General features: G+C 40.9%; 1 protein-coding gene and 1 long non-coding RNA gene across 2 annotated transcripts; one reads left to right on the forward strand and one right to left on the reverse strand.

The window, feature by feature from the left end:
* Positions 1–7,252: 7,252 nt before the first annotated feature.
* On the reverse strand, positions 7,253–12,247 carry LOC106577542 (paired box protein Pax-1). The gene is made up of 5 exons (XM_014155702.2): positions 11,979–12,247; positions 10,872–11,498; positions 9,777–9,910; positions 9,244–9,451; positions 7,253–7,957 (listed from the first exon to the last, which is right to left on the reverse strand). Exons 1-5 carry the CDS (start codon positions 11,980–11,982, stop codon positions 7,863–7,865), a joined length of 1,068 nt encoding a protein of 355 aa, XP_014011177.1. The 5' UTR covers positions 11,983–12,247; the 3' UTR covers positions 7,253–7,862.
* A 36-nt stretch (positions 12,248–12,283) lies between these two features.
* Positions 12,284–14,861, forward strand: LOC123741685 (uncharacterized). Its single transcript, XR_006769180.1, has 3 exons — positions 12,284–12,469; positions 12,818–12,976; positions 13,251–14,861. It is a non-coding gene; the product is annotated as an uncharacterized lncRNA (long non-coding RNA).
* Positions 14,862–16,026: the final 1,165 nt, after the last annotated feature.

A 16,026-nucleotide genomic window follows, 5' to 3' on the forward strand; every position in this document is an offset into this window, starting at 1 on the left:
TAAACTAGATAACAAACCGTAATGCAGAGGTGAAACATACACTACTCAAAATTAATCTCCCACAAACCCAGGTGGAAAAAACCCATACTTAAGTATCATCTCCAATTAGAGACAATGAGGACCAGCTGCCTCTAATTGGAGATCATCCCAAACAAAACCAACATCGAAATACAAAACTAGAACATGAACAAAGAAATAAAAAACATAGAAAAACACCCCCTGTCACGTCCTAACCTACTCTACCATAGAAAATAACATCTTACTATGGTCAGGACGTGACAGTACCCCCCCCTCAAAGGTGCGGACTCCGACCGCACCTAAACAAAACAACAACCCCCCCCAAAAAACAAAAACAAAAGGGAGGGTAGGGTGGGTAACTACTGTCTATGGCAGCTCTGGTGCAGTACACTTAACCTTCTTATCCTGCGGATCCTCCAACAGAGGAGGCGGCTCCGGTTCGGGGCGTAACCCCCACTCCACCCGCTGATCCCTCTGCTTCTGTGCCACCGGACTGTGGATCATCGCCGGAGGCTCTGTACTGCAGACAGCCGCTGGAGGTTCTGGGCTGCAGGCCGCCGCTGGAGGTTCCGGGCTGCAGGCCGTCTCCGGAGGCTTTGGACTGGGAACTGTCGCCGGAGGCACTGCACTGGGACACAGCCCCTGGAAGCTCTGGACTGGGAACTGTCGCCAGAAGCTCTGGACTGGGAACTGTCGCCAGAAGCTCTGGACTGGAAACTGTCGCCAGAAGCTCTGGACTGGGAACTGTCGCCGGAAGCTCTGGACAGGGAATGCGCACTGGAGGCCTGATGCGTGGGGCTGGCATAGGTGGTGCCAGACTAGTAACACGCACCTCAGGGCGAGTGCGGGGAGCAGGAACAGGACACCCCAGACTGGGCAGGCGCACTGGAGGCCTGATGCGTGGGGCTGGCGCCAGACTGGTAACACATACCTCAGGCAAGTGCGGGGAGCAGGAACAGGGTGTATCAGGCTCGATAGACTCACTGGAGACCGGGTACGTGGGGCAGCCACAGGATATACTGGACCGTGGAGGTGCACTGGAGGTCTCGAGCGTAGAGCTGGCACAACCCGTCCTGGCTGGATGCTTACTTTCGCCCGGCAAACGCGGGGCGCGGGCACAGGACGCACTGGGCTGTGAATATGCACTGGTGATACAGTGCGCAGCGCCGACGCAGGATATCCTGGACCGAGAAGGCGAACTGGAGACCAGGAGCGCTGAGCTGGCACCACCCTTCCTGGCTGAATGCTCAAGCTAGCTCGGCAAATGCGGGGCGCGGGCACAGATCGCACTGGACTGTGAATGCGCACTGGCGATACAGTGCGCATCACCGCATAACACGGTGCTTGCTTCTTCACTTGCTCCCCACGGTAAGCACGGGGAGTTGGCTCAGGTCTCCAACCTGACTCTGCCAATCTCCCCGTGTGACCCCCCAAAAAAAATGTTTGGGGCTGCCTCTCGCACTTCCGTTGTTGCCATGACTGTTCCTCGTAACGTTGCCATTCCTCCCTCGCTGTCTCCACCTGCTTCCATGGCAGGGTCTTGTCCCCTGCCATTACCTCCTCCCATGTCCAGGACGTCCTCCACTCTCTCCTTTCCATGGCCCAGGATCCCTGCTCCTCCTGGGGACGCTACTTGGTCCTTTTGTGGTGGGAGATTCTGTCACGGTTGTCGTAAGGAGGAGCGGACCAAAGTGCAGTGCGTGTGTCGTTCCACATTTTATTTATACTGTGAAACTATACAATACATAAATATAAATTCAAGAACAAAAAAACAACAAACCGTAACGCAGAGGTGAAACATACACTACTCAAAATTAATCTCCCACAAACCCAGGTGGAAAAAAACCCTACTTAAGAGACAACAAGGACCAGCTGCCTCTAATTGGAGATCATCCCAAATAAAACCAACATAGAAATACAAAACTAGAACATGAACATAGAAATGGAAAACATAGAAAAACACCCCCTGTCACGCCCTGACCTACTCTACCATAGAAAATAACATCTTACTATGGTCAGGACGTGACATTGTGTTACAAAGCGGGATTCAAATGTATTTAATTGTTATTTTTTGTCAACGATCTACACAAAATACTCTAATGTCAAAGTGAAAGAAAAAAACTTGTTTTTATTATTGGTAATGGAAAACAAAACAGTAATATATCTTCATTAGATAAGTATTCAACCCCCTGAGTCATACATGTTTGAATCACCTTTGGCAGCGATTACAGCTGTGAGTCTTTCTGGGTAAGTCTTTAATAGAGCTTTGCACAGCTGATTGTAGAATATTTGCCCATTATTCTTCAAAGAATGTGTAAAGCTTTGTCAAGTTGGTTGTTGATCATTAATAGACAGCCATTTTCATGTCTTGCCATAGATTTTCAAGCCAATTTATGTTGAAATTGTCACTATACCACTCAGGAACATTCAATGTCATCTTGGTAAGCAACTCCAGTGTAAACTTGGCCTTGTGTTTTAGTTATTGTCCTGCTAAAAGGTGAATTTGTCTCCCAGTGTCTGTTGGAAAGCAGACTGAACCAGGTTTTCCTCTAGGATTTTGCTTGTGCTTAGCTCTATTCCATTTATTTTTATCCTAAAAAACTTCATAGTCCTTGCCAACAACAAGCATACCCATAACATGATGCAGCCATCACCATTCTTGAAAATTTGAAGAGTGATATTCAGTGATGTGTTGTGTTGGATTTTCCCCAAACTTAATGCTTTGTTTTCAGGACAAAATATTAATCTCTTGGCCACATTTTTTGCATTATTATTTTAGTGCCTTATTGCAAACAGGATGCATGTTCTGGAATATTTGCATTATGCACAGGCTTCCTTCTTTTCCCTCTGTAATTTATGTTAATATTGTGGCTTAACTACAATGTTGTTGATCCATCCTCAGTTCTCATTTGTTTGGCCCTGTCCGGGGGTATCATCGGATGGGGCCACAGTGTCTTCTGATCCCTCCTGTCTCAGCCTCCAGTATTTATGCTGCAGTAGTTTATGTGTCGGGGGGCTAGGGTCAGTCTGTTACATCTGGAGTATTTCTCTTGTCTTATCCGGTGTCCTGTGTGAATTTAAATATGCTCTCTCTAATTCTCTCTTTCTGTCTTTCTCTCGGAGGACCTGAGCCCTAGGACCATGCCTCAGGACTACCTGGTATGATGACTCCTTGCTGTCCCCAGTCCACCTGGCAGTGCTGCTGCTCCAGTTTAAACTGTTCTGCCTGCGGCTATGGAACCCTGACCTGTTCACCGAACGTGCTTGTTGCACCCTCGACAACTACTATGATTGTTATTATTTGACCATGCTGGTCATTTATGAACATTTTAACATCTTGACCATGTTCTGTTATAATATCCACCCTGCACAGCCAGAAGAGGACTGGCCACCCCTCATAGCCTGGTTCCTCTCTAGGTTTCTTCCTAGGTTTTTGGCCTTTCTAGGGAGTTTTTCCTAGGGAGTTTTACCTAGCCACCGTGCTTCTTTCACATGCATTGCTTGCTGTTTGGGGTTTTAGGCTGGGTTTCTGTACAGCACTTTGAGATATCAGCTGATGTACGAAGGGCTATATAAATAAATTTGATTTGAAATTTGATTCATATCACAACCATTAAACTCTGTAAATGTTTTAAAATCACCATTGGCCTCATGGTGAAATCCCTGAGCGGTTTCCTTCCTCTCCGGCAACTGAGTTAGGAAGAATGCCTGTTACTTCACCATGCTCAAATGGATATTCAATGTCTGCTTTTTTTTACCCATCTACCAATGGTGCCTTTTTTTGCGAACCATAGAAAAACCTCCATGGTCTTTGTGGTTGACTCTGTGCTTGAAATTCACTGCTCAACTTATGGACCTTACAGATAATTGTATGTGTGGGGTACAGAAATCATGTTAAACACTATTATTGCACACAGAGTGTCCATACAATTTATTATGACTTGTTAAGCTCATGTTTACTCCTGAACTTATTTAGGCTTGGCATAACAAAAGGGTTATATACTTATTGGGTCAAGACATTTCAGCTTTTCATTTTTAATAAATGTACAAACATTCTAAAAACATTATTCCACTTAGACATTTTGGGGTATTATGTGTAGATCAGTAAATCACAATCTAAATTGTATTAATTTTAAATTTAGGCTGTAACACAACACAATTTGGAAACAGTCAAGGGGTGTGAATATTTTCTGAAGCACAGGAGGCTGCTTATGAGAGAACAGATCATAATAATGGCTGGAATGGAGCAAATTGGATGGCATCAAACACCTGGAAACCATGTATTTGTTACCATTCCACTTATTCCGCTCCAGTCATTAACACGAGCCTGTTCTCCCCAATTAAGGTGCCACCAACCAACATCCTGTGGTCTGAAGGCACTGTATACATTTTTCCAATAATATAGTCTATCCCATTTTGATTGTCGGTCAATGTAGAGTATGCATTGTCTACTTAAATCACAACCCTTTAAATTCTAGATAAACTTTAGCATTTATCTCTAAATATAACTAATCATTGTTCGATTTCGAGGTGGATGAAAAATACAGGTTGTGAATTGGAATGCACAGTTTATGGAATGTAGCCTATGGCACGTACAGTGTTAGTTGGCTGGAGTGAGACGCATGCACTGACTTTTGGATGGGGTCTTGGGCCTGAAATTATCAATACTTTTGTGGACGTTATCAATATGTTGATTGTTAGTTTGAGAGAATGCAAATCCTTCAGAGACAGCCGTTCAAGTTGTGTGGACATGGTATGTAAAATAGGTCTATCTCTAATGTCCAGATGACTCAAATGAATCAGTCTGTGAAGGAACTGATGAACCAAATGTCTACATGTTCGCACATTTCAGTGATAATGACATCGCATTTTTGCCGATTGTTTCAAAATCCACAACATTCAAAACCAACAACACCACGCATATTCGGGGATTTTCAGCAGAGTATACAGTGGATATAAAAAGTCTACACACCCCTGTTAAAATGCCAGGTTTTTGTGATGTAAAAGAATGAGACAAAGATAAATCATGTCAGAACTTTTTCTACTGTTAATGTGACCTATAATGTGAACAATTCAATTGAAAAACAAACTGAAATCTTCGAGGGGGAAAAATGAAAAATAGAAACCTTACAATAACCTTGTTGCATTAGTGTGCACACCCTCTTATAACTGGGGAAGTGGCTGTGTTCAGAATTAACCAATCACATTCAAACCCATGTTAAATAGAAGTCATTACACACCTGCCATCATTTAAAGTGACTCTGATTAATCACAAATAAAGTTCAGCTGTTCAAGTAGGATTTTCCTGACATTTTCTTAGTTGCATCTCAGAGCAAAAGCCATGGTCCGCAGAGAGCTTCCAAAGCATCAGAGGGATCTCATTGTTGAAAGATATCAATCAAGAGAATGGTACAAAATAATTTCCAAAGCATTACATAAACCATGGAACACAGTGAAGACAGTCATCATCAAGTGGAGAAAATATGGCACCACAGAGACATTACCAAGAACTGGACGTCCCTCCAAAATGTATGAAAAGACGAGAAGAAAACTGGTCAGGGAGGCTTCCAAGAGGCCTACAGTAACATTAAAGGAACTGCAGGAATTTCTGGCAAGTACTGGCTGTGTGCTACATGTGACAACAATCTCCCGTATTCTTCATATGAATGGGCTATGGGGTAGGGTGGCAAGACGGAAGCCTTTTCTTACAATGAAAAACATCCAAGCCCGGCTGAAGTTTGCAAAAACAAACATCAAGTCCCCCAAAAGCACGTGGGAAAATGTGTTATGGTCTGATGAAACCAAGGTTGAACCTTTTGGCCATAATTCCAAAAGGTATGTTTGGTGCAAAAACAACACTGCACATCACCCACAGTGCATCACCCACAGTGAAGCATGGTGGTGGCAGCATCATGCTTTGGGGCTGTTTATCTTCAGCTGGAACCGGGGCCTTAGTCAGGGTGGAGGGAATTATGAACAGTTCCAAATACCAGGCAATTTTGGCACAAAACCTTCAGGCGTCCGTTAGAAAGCTGAAGATGAAGAGGAAGTTCACCTTTCAGCACGACAACGACCCAAAGCACACATCCAAATCCACGAAAGCATGGCTTCACCAGAAGAAGATTAACGTTTTGGAATGGCCCAGCCAGAGCCCAGATCTGAATCCAATTGAACATCTCTGGGGTGATCTGAAGAGGGCTGTGTACAGGAGATGTCCTCGCAATCTGACAGGTTTGGAGCGCTTTTGCAAAGAAGAGTGGGCAAATATTGCCATATCAAGATGTGCCATGCTAATAGACTCCTACCCAAAAAGACTGAGTGCTGTAATAAAATCAAAAGGTGCTTCAACAAAGTATTAGTTTAAGGGTGTGCACACTTATGCAACCAGGTTATTGTGAGTTTTTTATTTTTTATTTTTCCCCCTCAAAGATTTCAGTTTGTTTTTCAATTGAATTGTTCACATTATAGGTCACATTAACAGTAGAAAAAGTTCTGACATGATTTATCTTTGTCTCATTATTTTACATCACAAAAACCTGGCATTTTAACAGGGGTGTGTAGACTTTTTAAATCCACTGTATATTATGGAAATTGAATACTGAACACACCATGCAACAAACATAACAATAAACAAGTATTGCCCAAATCAAAAGCTGTAGAATGTCAATGATATTCCACAATTTGCAAAGTACGATCCCAATTTATGTAGGTAGTATAATTTACTGCATTCGGCGCCTTCAGTGATGGTATGCAGTGTATCAATTGTCACACCAAGCAGAGAGAGAGAGAGAGAGAGAGAGAGAGAGAGAGTTTTATCCCAAATTCAGCCTCAAATGCAAAATAACATGCTCATGGACTTGATTGGTTATTTGATTTGCCTTATGGCAAGTATCCAGAAGAAGGAGCTAAGATACCATCACTGGAGGCGCCGAAAGCAGTAAGCTCCATTAATGCAGAAGCATGGTAGCGCCCATGAGGGCAAAGAGATTAGCACCTACACGTTGTCCCAGCATGATACGCAGTGATTTCCCTCATACATACCGATAACTTCCCATATCAATTTTGGCCATCTTGCTGATATCGAAATCTAATTTCTTCCTCTAACAGCTTCTTAATGATCTGCGACACCCAGTGCATTCTATATCTGCGCTTTAAATCGCTAAGCAAACACATTCGACTTAGAAAGATGGTATGCAGTACTTGTTTAGCATTTTTATAATGACAGGAACAGTTATCTTTTACAATGCCTTTATTTAGAATATTTACAATGGATTTATAAAAATATATAATTAAAGCTTTTGCAATTATCTATTTTACATGTACAATGTATCACTTTGTTCACATCGTTGAGTTGGTCTGTAGAAACCAGATTTGTAACCAATTAAGAAAACAATTTACTGCGTGTACAGGATACAGTTCCATTGTCAACTATAGCAAACTTGTTTAATGAAACATCAATGACAGACATTATTGCATTTAAATCCTGCAGTCTTTTACAGAAATATACATGAAGTAGTTCAATGAAAAGACAACACAACCACCAACCACTAACTCTGCTGCATGAGGACAGGAGACTCCAATACAGTTCAACATCCTCATAAGTTTACATGCATATAGCCACAGACCGACTGGAGTCTATCTATATTTGGCTACATTTGTATGCACATGTGTCAGGCTACAATGGCCCATTCAATAGTTAACACTTTGGCAAACAGATCATAAATAGTGCTTGCACTTACTGTTTGAATTCTTGAAATGCCCTGAAATAGATAAGGGTCTGCAGCTCCTTACATAGTCCTACTGAGAGTTTTGAGTCCTCGGTTTGCGGCGCGAGCTCCCTGGCATTACGAGGGTGAGGTAGGGAGATTGAGTCCGTGTACACTGCTCAACGCCTCTTGCTGTAGTTGCTTGCTTAGGGGACTGGGGGGCTTTCTGTCTCCTGCAGAACACAAACAGGAGACGTTTGTATAGCACACAAGCCATTACTCTTTATTTCAGCAAAACTAAAAATGCCAATATTTATTAAAAAACTAAATTATTTTATCTTAGGCCTATACAGACCTGAATGACCTGAAAGTTAGACTACTACATGCAACATTTAAATGCAAACTAGGTTACTAATAATCACAATAGTCTATGTTACACTATAAGGCTATTCATTTGATACCATATTTGAATTATTCCAAATTATTTTACGCAATGTTCTTTTTTTAAACATCACATGACATTTAAATTGTACACTATTAATGAATTTACTGACAACATGGATCACATGCTGCAATATAACCTCCACATTTGTCTTCTTGGGTTCACACCTCAAATCATCATCGAATTTATCCATGCATTATTTTTGTCAAGACCATATCATCCATAAATGTTGGCTAATAACAAAAAATTTTAACACTAAATGTTTTTAATTGTATCATATATTTAATTTGAAATTAAAATACACTGTAGCTATCAAAAGGATAAGAACACGTTTTAATATAAGCATAAGTAGAATACATGTAAAAGGGCCGAGATCACTTAGTTCAAGCACCTATTTAGGCCTATCAGTAGAACCCACTTCTCCTATCTCAGCCTAAAATAATTCTAACTTAGCTGTCCTAGAGTTATATACACTATAGGTCCACACCATTAGGCCTATCTCAGCCTAAAATAATTCTAACTTAGCTGTCCTAGAGTTATATACACTATAGGTCCGCACCATTAGGCCTACATCAATATTTTAGGCTGCTTCAATTTCGAGACCCTTTGCTAATGTAGGCTTGGATTGCTTTTGCACTAACACCCTATATATAACATATAAATATAATTATTGTGGGACTTGACAGTGACATCATTTAATATTTAATGTCCACAATTAGGCAACCGGTGTTAGATTAATGGTTGTTTAATAATGAATGTCTGTGTGTGTGTGTGTGTGTGTGTGTGTGTGTGTGTGTGTGTGTGTGTGTGTGTGTGTGTGTGTGTGTGTGTGTGTGTGTGTGTGTGTGTGTGTGTGTGTGAATAGGCTTTAAAAAGAAAATACAAAATTATAAAAATGCACATTCTGTTATTTTACACCTTGTTATTGAACTTAAAATAACGATGTTTTTTTGCCATAGATTAAGGAAACTTGGAGGGAAACGAGTCAGCTGCCGGTGAATTATGCTAAATGATGCTAAAATTGAGATATCGCAGTTGTGATCAGAATGGAACACTATCAAACACGATCTGGCCTACCTTCTCGCGATGGATGTTTGAACGGCATTGAAGAGTGGATGTCTCCCGCGTGCATCGTCATGCCGCTGCTTGGGTGGGACAAACTCGAGTTCTGGGACTGCCAAGGGTGCCCAGGGGTCACATAGCTACCTGGCCCGCTATAAACGCCGTACTGGTTTGAAGGTGTGTAGGCACAAGCAGGGACATAACTGGATAATGTCGATGAAGGCTGCAAGAAAATACCAACATACGCACACACACGAAGAAAGTCAGATGTCCGTTTCCCAGAACGAAACATTTGCACATCTACAATATAAGTGTGTATACAGTATATATCAATTCACCCTATATCATATTAATCTTCCTTGAATAGTGCTGGAGCAAACGTTGAACATTTTGACGAACATTTAAACAACTTGCGAATACAAAGCCTATATTAAACAGATTAATGCCTTTCAATACACACTATATTATGTTACACTTCGAGCCCAGTCTCTCTGCAGATAAAGGACACAGCTATAGTCTTATGCATTTATATGAGTTCTTGTTTTTACCTGTGCATATTTTATGTCTGCATCAATGGCTGATTTGTCAATTCCGTTGACTGCATGAGCCGAGGGAAACGTGGCTCTGTTGATACTACTCCAGTCTTCCATTTTCGGAGGATATCCCTCTGCTCCAGCAATAGCTGGAAATTGCACAGAAAACTGCACTTTACATGACAGATCATTAGGGGGAAACTGTCAACATGTCTCTGTTCTATTGATATTCATAACTAACTATCAAATGATCCAACATGAAGAAAGCAGCCGTAACAACTGTAAAATATTAAATGAGACCTAAATTATATGTTATACTTAATATTAATATTGCACGTTATATCGGCTCTATTTCTTAAAATGCGATCAAAACAATAGGTTTTGAGGAGAGGAATAGGGTGCGTAATTGTGCGTATCCAAGCAAGACCTATTGTTTCCGTTTCTGAATCAAGATCTTTATAGGCTGTTCGTCAGGAATCTATTGGGGGAAATGTGGACAAGGCTATCACACGTTTATAGCAATTAAAAATGTTCAATGCCACATAAAATGATCGATTATTATATCGCATCATTGTACAAGCATGCATAATAATTACGCTCTTTCGAATATGGCTACATGCTATATGCCTACTTGCTACCTTCATTTGTTTCCTTGGTGGCAGCGCTGCAGCCATGGCCGACAATCCATCTGGGGTCTAGAGGCAACAAATCACTAAGAACATGACGAGTTGGACCTTATAGTGAGTGACCTTAGGTCCTACGGGGAACGAGGAGGCTTTAACGGGTAGCCTAAGCAAGGTGCTTGCCTAGGCGCCAGTGAGTAGGCCTGCAGAGTAAGTCGTTTTCCTTGTGAGGCACAAAACCAAGGCCTACAAAGATTTATAGGGCAAATTTCCTCCCTGATGATCGCACGTCAAAACATGATTTATAAATCATGCATCATGGACAAATTAGTCATAAGCTGAACAGCACGTCCAATAGCACAAGCCAGTCACCCCAAATGCACTTTGACAATTATTGGGAAATGGGTTAGAACTGTCTGTATGTAAGGTGCCATATAAATCAACACGCAATCATTTGTCTAGAAAATAGATTCAATATTTTACGCACCTTGATGATCCATGAAGGCCCTGATACCCAGAATGTTGGTGACAGTGTGCGCCGACGGCCAGGCCCTTGATATGTTTACATGCCCGGCCGTCACGGGTACTCCGGGACCGCTGCCCATTTTGCCATTGGGTGACATAGTATTGGGATAGGAATAAGGGTATATGTGGTTGTAAGAGAGGCCGGCCTGTGTGGGGGCTTGCTTGCTGCTCTCATACTGGTTTGGCTGGGAAAGGTTTCCAATCTTGTTCCGTAAAATCCGGCTAATGGAGCTGACTGAGGGCACGTTGTATTTGTCACAAACTCCGTCTGCTAGTAGCCTGTCCCGGATCTCCCAAGCAAATATCCCCGGATCACCTTGTTTGTAATCCCTTATGTTCTTCACTACATTCGGTGTGGTAACCCGTGGTTTGCTCCCCCCGATGGCACCGGGTAAAATGGAACCTGTTTCGCTGTACCGAGCTAATATCTTGCTCACACATCCGTGAGAGACGCGAAGTTGCCTACTAATATCACAGGGTCTGATTCCAAGCTGGGCCAACTCCACTATCCGTAGTCGTATGGCGTTGGGCAGAGGTCGTCCATTGACGAATACACCTCCCAACTGATTCACCTCGCCATAGGTTTGCTCTGACGGGAATAAAGATACATGAACATATTCAATCATGAAAGCAGACAAAACTTTTTTCATGAACTCCATACTCGCACAGTAAAATTAACTATGCAAAATGGCGAGCTAATGCAAGTTTTTGTTGTTACTATTTACATCAGGAGGCGACATTTAACTTACCTTGGATCTTAGTGCCACTTTTGCCACTTTTTAAGTTTTATGTCAATTCATTTCAATATTCTTTACATACATTTTTTATAAATCAACCATTGACTATGAACTTCATTATGAATATGCTGCATTAGCATATCGCGGAAAAAAACGACATGTCTGTCGTGTAAACTATCCTTCCATTCGTTCTGTAAAGTGATATGTCCACTTTATCTACAACCCGAAATCAACTGTATAGTTATTTCTGGCGTTATGCAGGCGTGTTAAGCATGGTTATGCTTCCATAAGCTTTCTTTCACTGAAGCATGCCGATGTTAACGCAAGCTTACCCATTTGCCTGTGGTTCGAGATGCTTTGAAATAGTTGCCCCTCAATGGCTAAATGCGGTGGTTCTCCCTTCTGCACGAAGGAAGCAAAAAGTTGAAGAAAAAATGTGGACTTCTAAAAAGTCTCCTTCCAAATGTTCTTCTCCCTCTTTTATCACAGTGCTTTGAGAGAAAATGCTTTGTACAATGGCACTGAAGTGATCTTCATCTGATAAAGGCAACATTTAGTTATCCCGGAGGCTGAAGTTTGTTGGGATTCATTTGACGCGTCCCTCTACGTCAATTTTACCACGCTGGAGCTCTGGTTTAGTTTCATTGGCCGTCCTGACTGTGGATAGGCTGTTGCACACATGCACCATCCGGGTTGCGCAATTCAACCTCTCTCGGTATTTTACATAGGGATTAAGTGACTGAGGGGAAACATTTTATTGAACACGATGCATTGGTAAATAGAAAATGCACTGTAAACCATTGAAGAGTTTCTTTCGAATGAGGTGAGTTGTGCTTTGGATGGACTTCCAATGGGCACCTCTCCACTAATGTAGATTGTGATTACAATATTTTGTGAGTGACACTTGGCAATAGAACATGCAGTGTAGCCTATATATTTTGATCAAAGAACTATTCGAATCTTATCCACCAATTTGTATCATTAAAACATAATATTTCAGACTTGTTTAATTCCATCCACTTTGATACATTTTCACACCATCCATTTTCATATAAATTCCACGACCATTTGACAACTCAATTTTTATTTCAATCAATGTATTTATATTGCAATGCCTACTATTATTATGCTATTAAAATTAAGTCGGCACAATTGCTAATATATTTTCTAGTTGCGTTTTTTGGTCCATTGCGGAACCAACTGGCCCGTGCGTCTCGCCCATGATGTGTTTTGCGCGCCATAAGAGGCCGGAACTAGCAGACCATGGGAATCGCAGAATAGTGTCACATGAAGTTTCGATTACAACCCAGACCAAGGGACTCACTAACCGGTAAGGTCTTTTTTACACCTCCATCCTTAGCATCAAACATGCTATAGGGCTCATGTAATCGATACCTTTGTGGGTTGCAATGCTCCTAGACTATAGGATATTGACTGAATTCCCGAGGCTAGCATTATCACAGCATGTTCCCTGTGTTTCCTGTGGAAGTTAAGAAGGTATCGTTTATAAGCTCGCAAAATGTCACTAGTAAAAGTTAACAGTCGACCCAACGGTAACAAGGTGCAGTGTCACTATCCTCTCTCTCTTGGCCACTTCACTACAGGTCTTGAAGGGATCAAGACACATGGAAAACATCAGGTTGGGTCACCACAGCAACCTTGGATGGAGGCGAAGCATGAGGAGAGGGCGATCGATCGTTCATTAAAGTTACAGTGAAGGTACAGTTAGTGTGGCTCACTGCTCTAAATGTTATCTGCTAAATCAAACATAAAGCATATGTACAATTTAATCTTTCTCAACAAATGAACCATTATTTCTTGACTATCTTGATGAAGTGATAGGCTACGTTATCTGTTTTGTTTAAGTTATTGAAATTGCTTTGATTCTGTAGAATTCTGTTGAAATCACTTTTCTAAATCCCTATGACTGCTCAACAGAACCTCAATTTCCCCTCATCTGGATAGAATAGGAATTACACCTCCATCTAGTTTAAACATATTAACCTACTGCACACGACTGTGCAGATTCCTTGGCTAAAGAGGACCACTGGAACACAAACATGTCGCGATGTATCAGGTATAAATGCATGTTTCAAATATGTTTTTCAAAAGTGTTTTTTTTTTTACAAGAAAGACAATGTGAAATTATTTAAGTTTAAATAAGATCTTTATTAGACTCGTTGCGAGTCCATTGGTGCTTTGGAAGATGCACAGTAAAACTATAGAGCTGTTTCGGCCGCTTACTACAGGGCAAATTACTTAATACAATGTGTCGACTTTTATCAATAACCAAATTACTAAGTATATTTATTCTCATTCAAGTTTTGTATTGTGTCTTTATGAAAGCATGTCTGAGGAGATAATCGTTTTAACGTCTGCACTTTAACGCTGAAGACAGCACAGCATGTCATGTTGTTAAGTGGCAATATTATATCATGCCAACAAGTTAATTCGACTTTTTTCCACCACTTTTTAAAATTAATTTCGATATTAGCAAATCATTATTTATTACTATTAGAACCGTGATATATTTTGTCTACTAGGTTTACATTGATACAAGCATGGTTTGACCAATCTTCTTTTATTTCTGGAATATTCATAAACAATGCAAAATGTAAGCATATAGTTTGATTATAAGCATTGCGTGGAAATTGAATGTAATATATTTAATTTTATTATTTCTGTAGTCTGTAATTAGTTGAACATTTTAATCGAGTTTGAGGTTCTTAACACTTTCAATATTGCATTATGCATGTTTATAGCCTATAAAAGAGGCCCTCAAAATTGACTGAAGTCTATGGAGTCTTTTTTTTGGTGCATAAATACATGTTTGAGAGACGAAGGACCTCCTGCTGGTAAAGTGGATAGGTTGTGTGCAAGTGTGGCTCTGCAAAAGTCACGTGACAAAACCAAACAAAAACTAAAAGGTTCCCCAAATGTTAGTTGTGAAACGAGGAACATTTGCATGAATTTCATTTTCTTTTTGTAACGGTTGACAGATATGCTAAGTTTTTATTCAGTAGTCCTCACATACGGGAGCCTGCTCATTTAAATAAAACGAACAGACTTTAAATAGAGTACATTTGAGATAACGAATCAGCCTAAAACGTATCTTGTCACTCGTTTGATTTCCAGGAGAAATGTGTAATGTGTTTCAGTCTAATGAATGTATTCTTTCAATCAAAAATAACACAATAAAAAATTTAAAAAAACGAACCGACACCAAATAGTTATGTTTTTCCATTCATAATTTGATCGAATAGTTCAAAAGTTGGTGTTACTGGTGTTGCTCAAACCAGGACACTCTCCAGTTGTGGTGGCGGCTGGAGGTAGGCCAGTGTGCGCACGGGCCTGGGTCCCTAAAGGTGTCCACTTCTCGTGTCATGACACCTCTGTGGTTACACACCATTACACAGGAGGCTAGTGTGCCCTTGCATCAGTTTGGCACACACTTCACCACCGCATAACTGTATGTCAATGTTTTACTTCAACTGAACATGGTGTGTGAGGGGTGAAGGCAGACTGGTGGTTTCGTCACTGTACGTGTAGTGCTTATGATGTCGTGTTCACGTTAAGGCCTTATGCATTAAACACCGTGCACACAGCAGGCTTAAACGTATGTATAGATGAAGTGGAGCTCATGCAATTTGTTTAGGTCCACGTTATTCAGAAATTACTTTTGTCACCTCAGTTGCGTCTCGTGAACACGCCAGTAATTGTATTTCACATGTTACTGTAGGTCTTTATACTAGGATACAACATTCCTCTTCAAAGCCCAGTGCAGTCAAAACTGTGATTTTTCTGTTTTATATATATTTCCACACTATGAGGTTGGAATAATACTGTGAAATTGTGAAAATTATGATAATGCCGTTTTAGGTGAATGCACCAATTTGTAAGTCGCTCTGGGTCTGCTAAATGACGTAAATGTAAATGTTTAGTGTAAGAGCTGTTTTAAAAAACTGCCTGCAATTTCAGCCTGTTTTGGTAGGAGGGAGTTTTAGCCTTCCATGGTAACCATGCAGCAAATTATTTAATAGACCAATAAGAAAGAGAGTTCCAAACCGCTCTGCCAATAACAGCTAATCTTCAGTTGCCAATAACAGCTAAACTTCAGTTATCTTCTTCCTATTCAAACTGCTTCCAGACAGTCCTAGCAAAATTATTGCTTGATAAATTGCTCTTTGCTAAGAAGCTTTACATTTTTTTCTTTTTTTTTTACAATTTGATCTTCAGATAAAAACGTCTGCATTGGAACTTTAAAGTACAGCTCGATAGGCTTATATTAGAATTTAGGCTTTAGCTCTTTCTTTGGCCTACAGTAGTCTAGGCATATTCTCGCCGACAACCCGTCTTCTGCTCAATATATAGCCTATAAGC

This window comes from Salmo salar, chromosome ssa01 (genome assembly GCF_905237065.1).
Source record: "Salmo salar chromosome ssa01, Ssal_v3.1, whole genome shotgun sequence".
In the NCBI taxonomy this organism is placed as follows: Eukaryota; Metazoa; Chordata; class Actinopteri; order Salmoniformes; family Salmonidae; genus Salmo; species Salmo salar.

Excerpts from the sequence above, each read along its gene's own strand:
- LOC106577542 (XM_014155702.2), bottom strand. Across the intron at positions 9,911-10,871 it reads GGCCTTCATGGATCATCAAG|CTATTGCTGGAGCAGAGGGA; the intron begins GTGCGTAAAATA and ends TGCAATTTCCAG. Across the intron at positions 7,958-9,243 it reads CAAACATCCATCGCGAGAAG|GAGACAGAAAGCCCCCCAGT; the intron begins GTAGGCCAGATC and ends TGTGTTCTGCAG.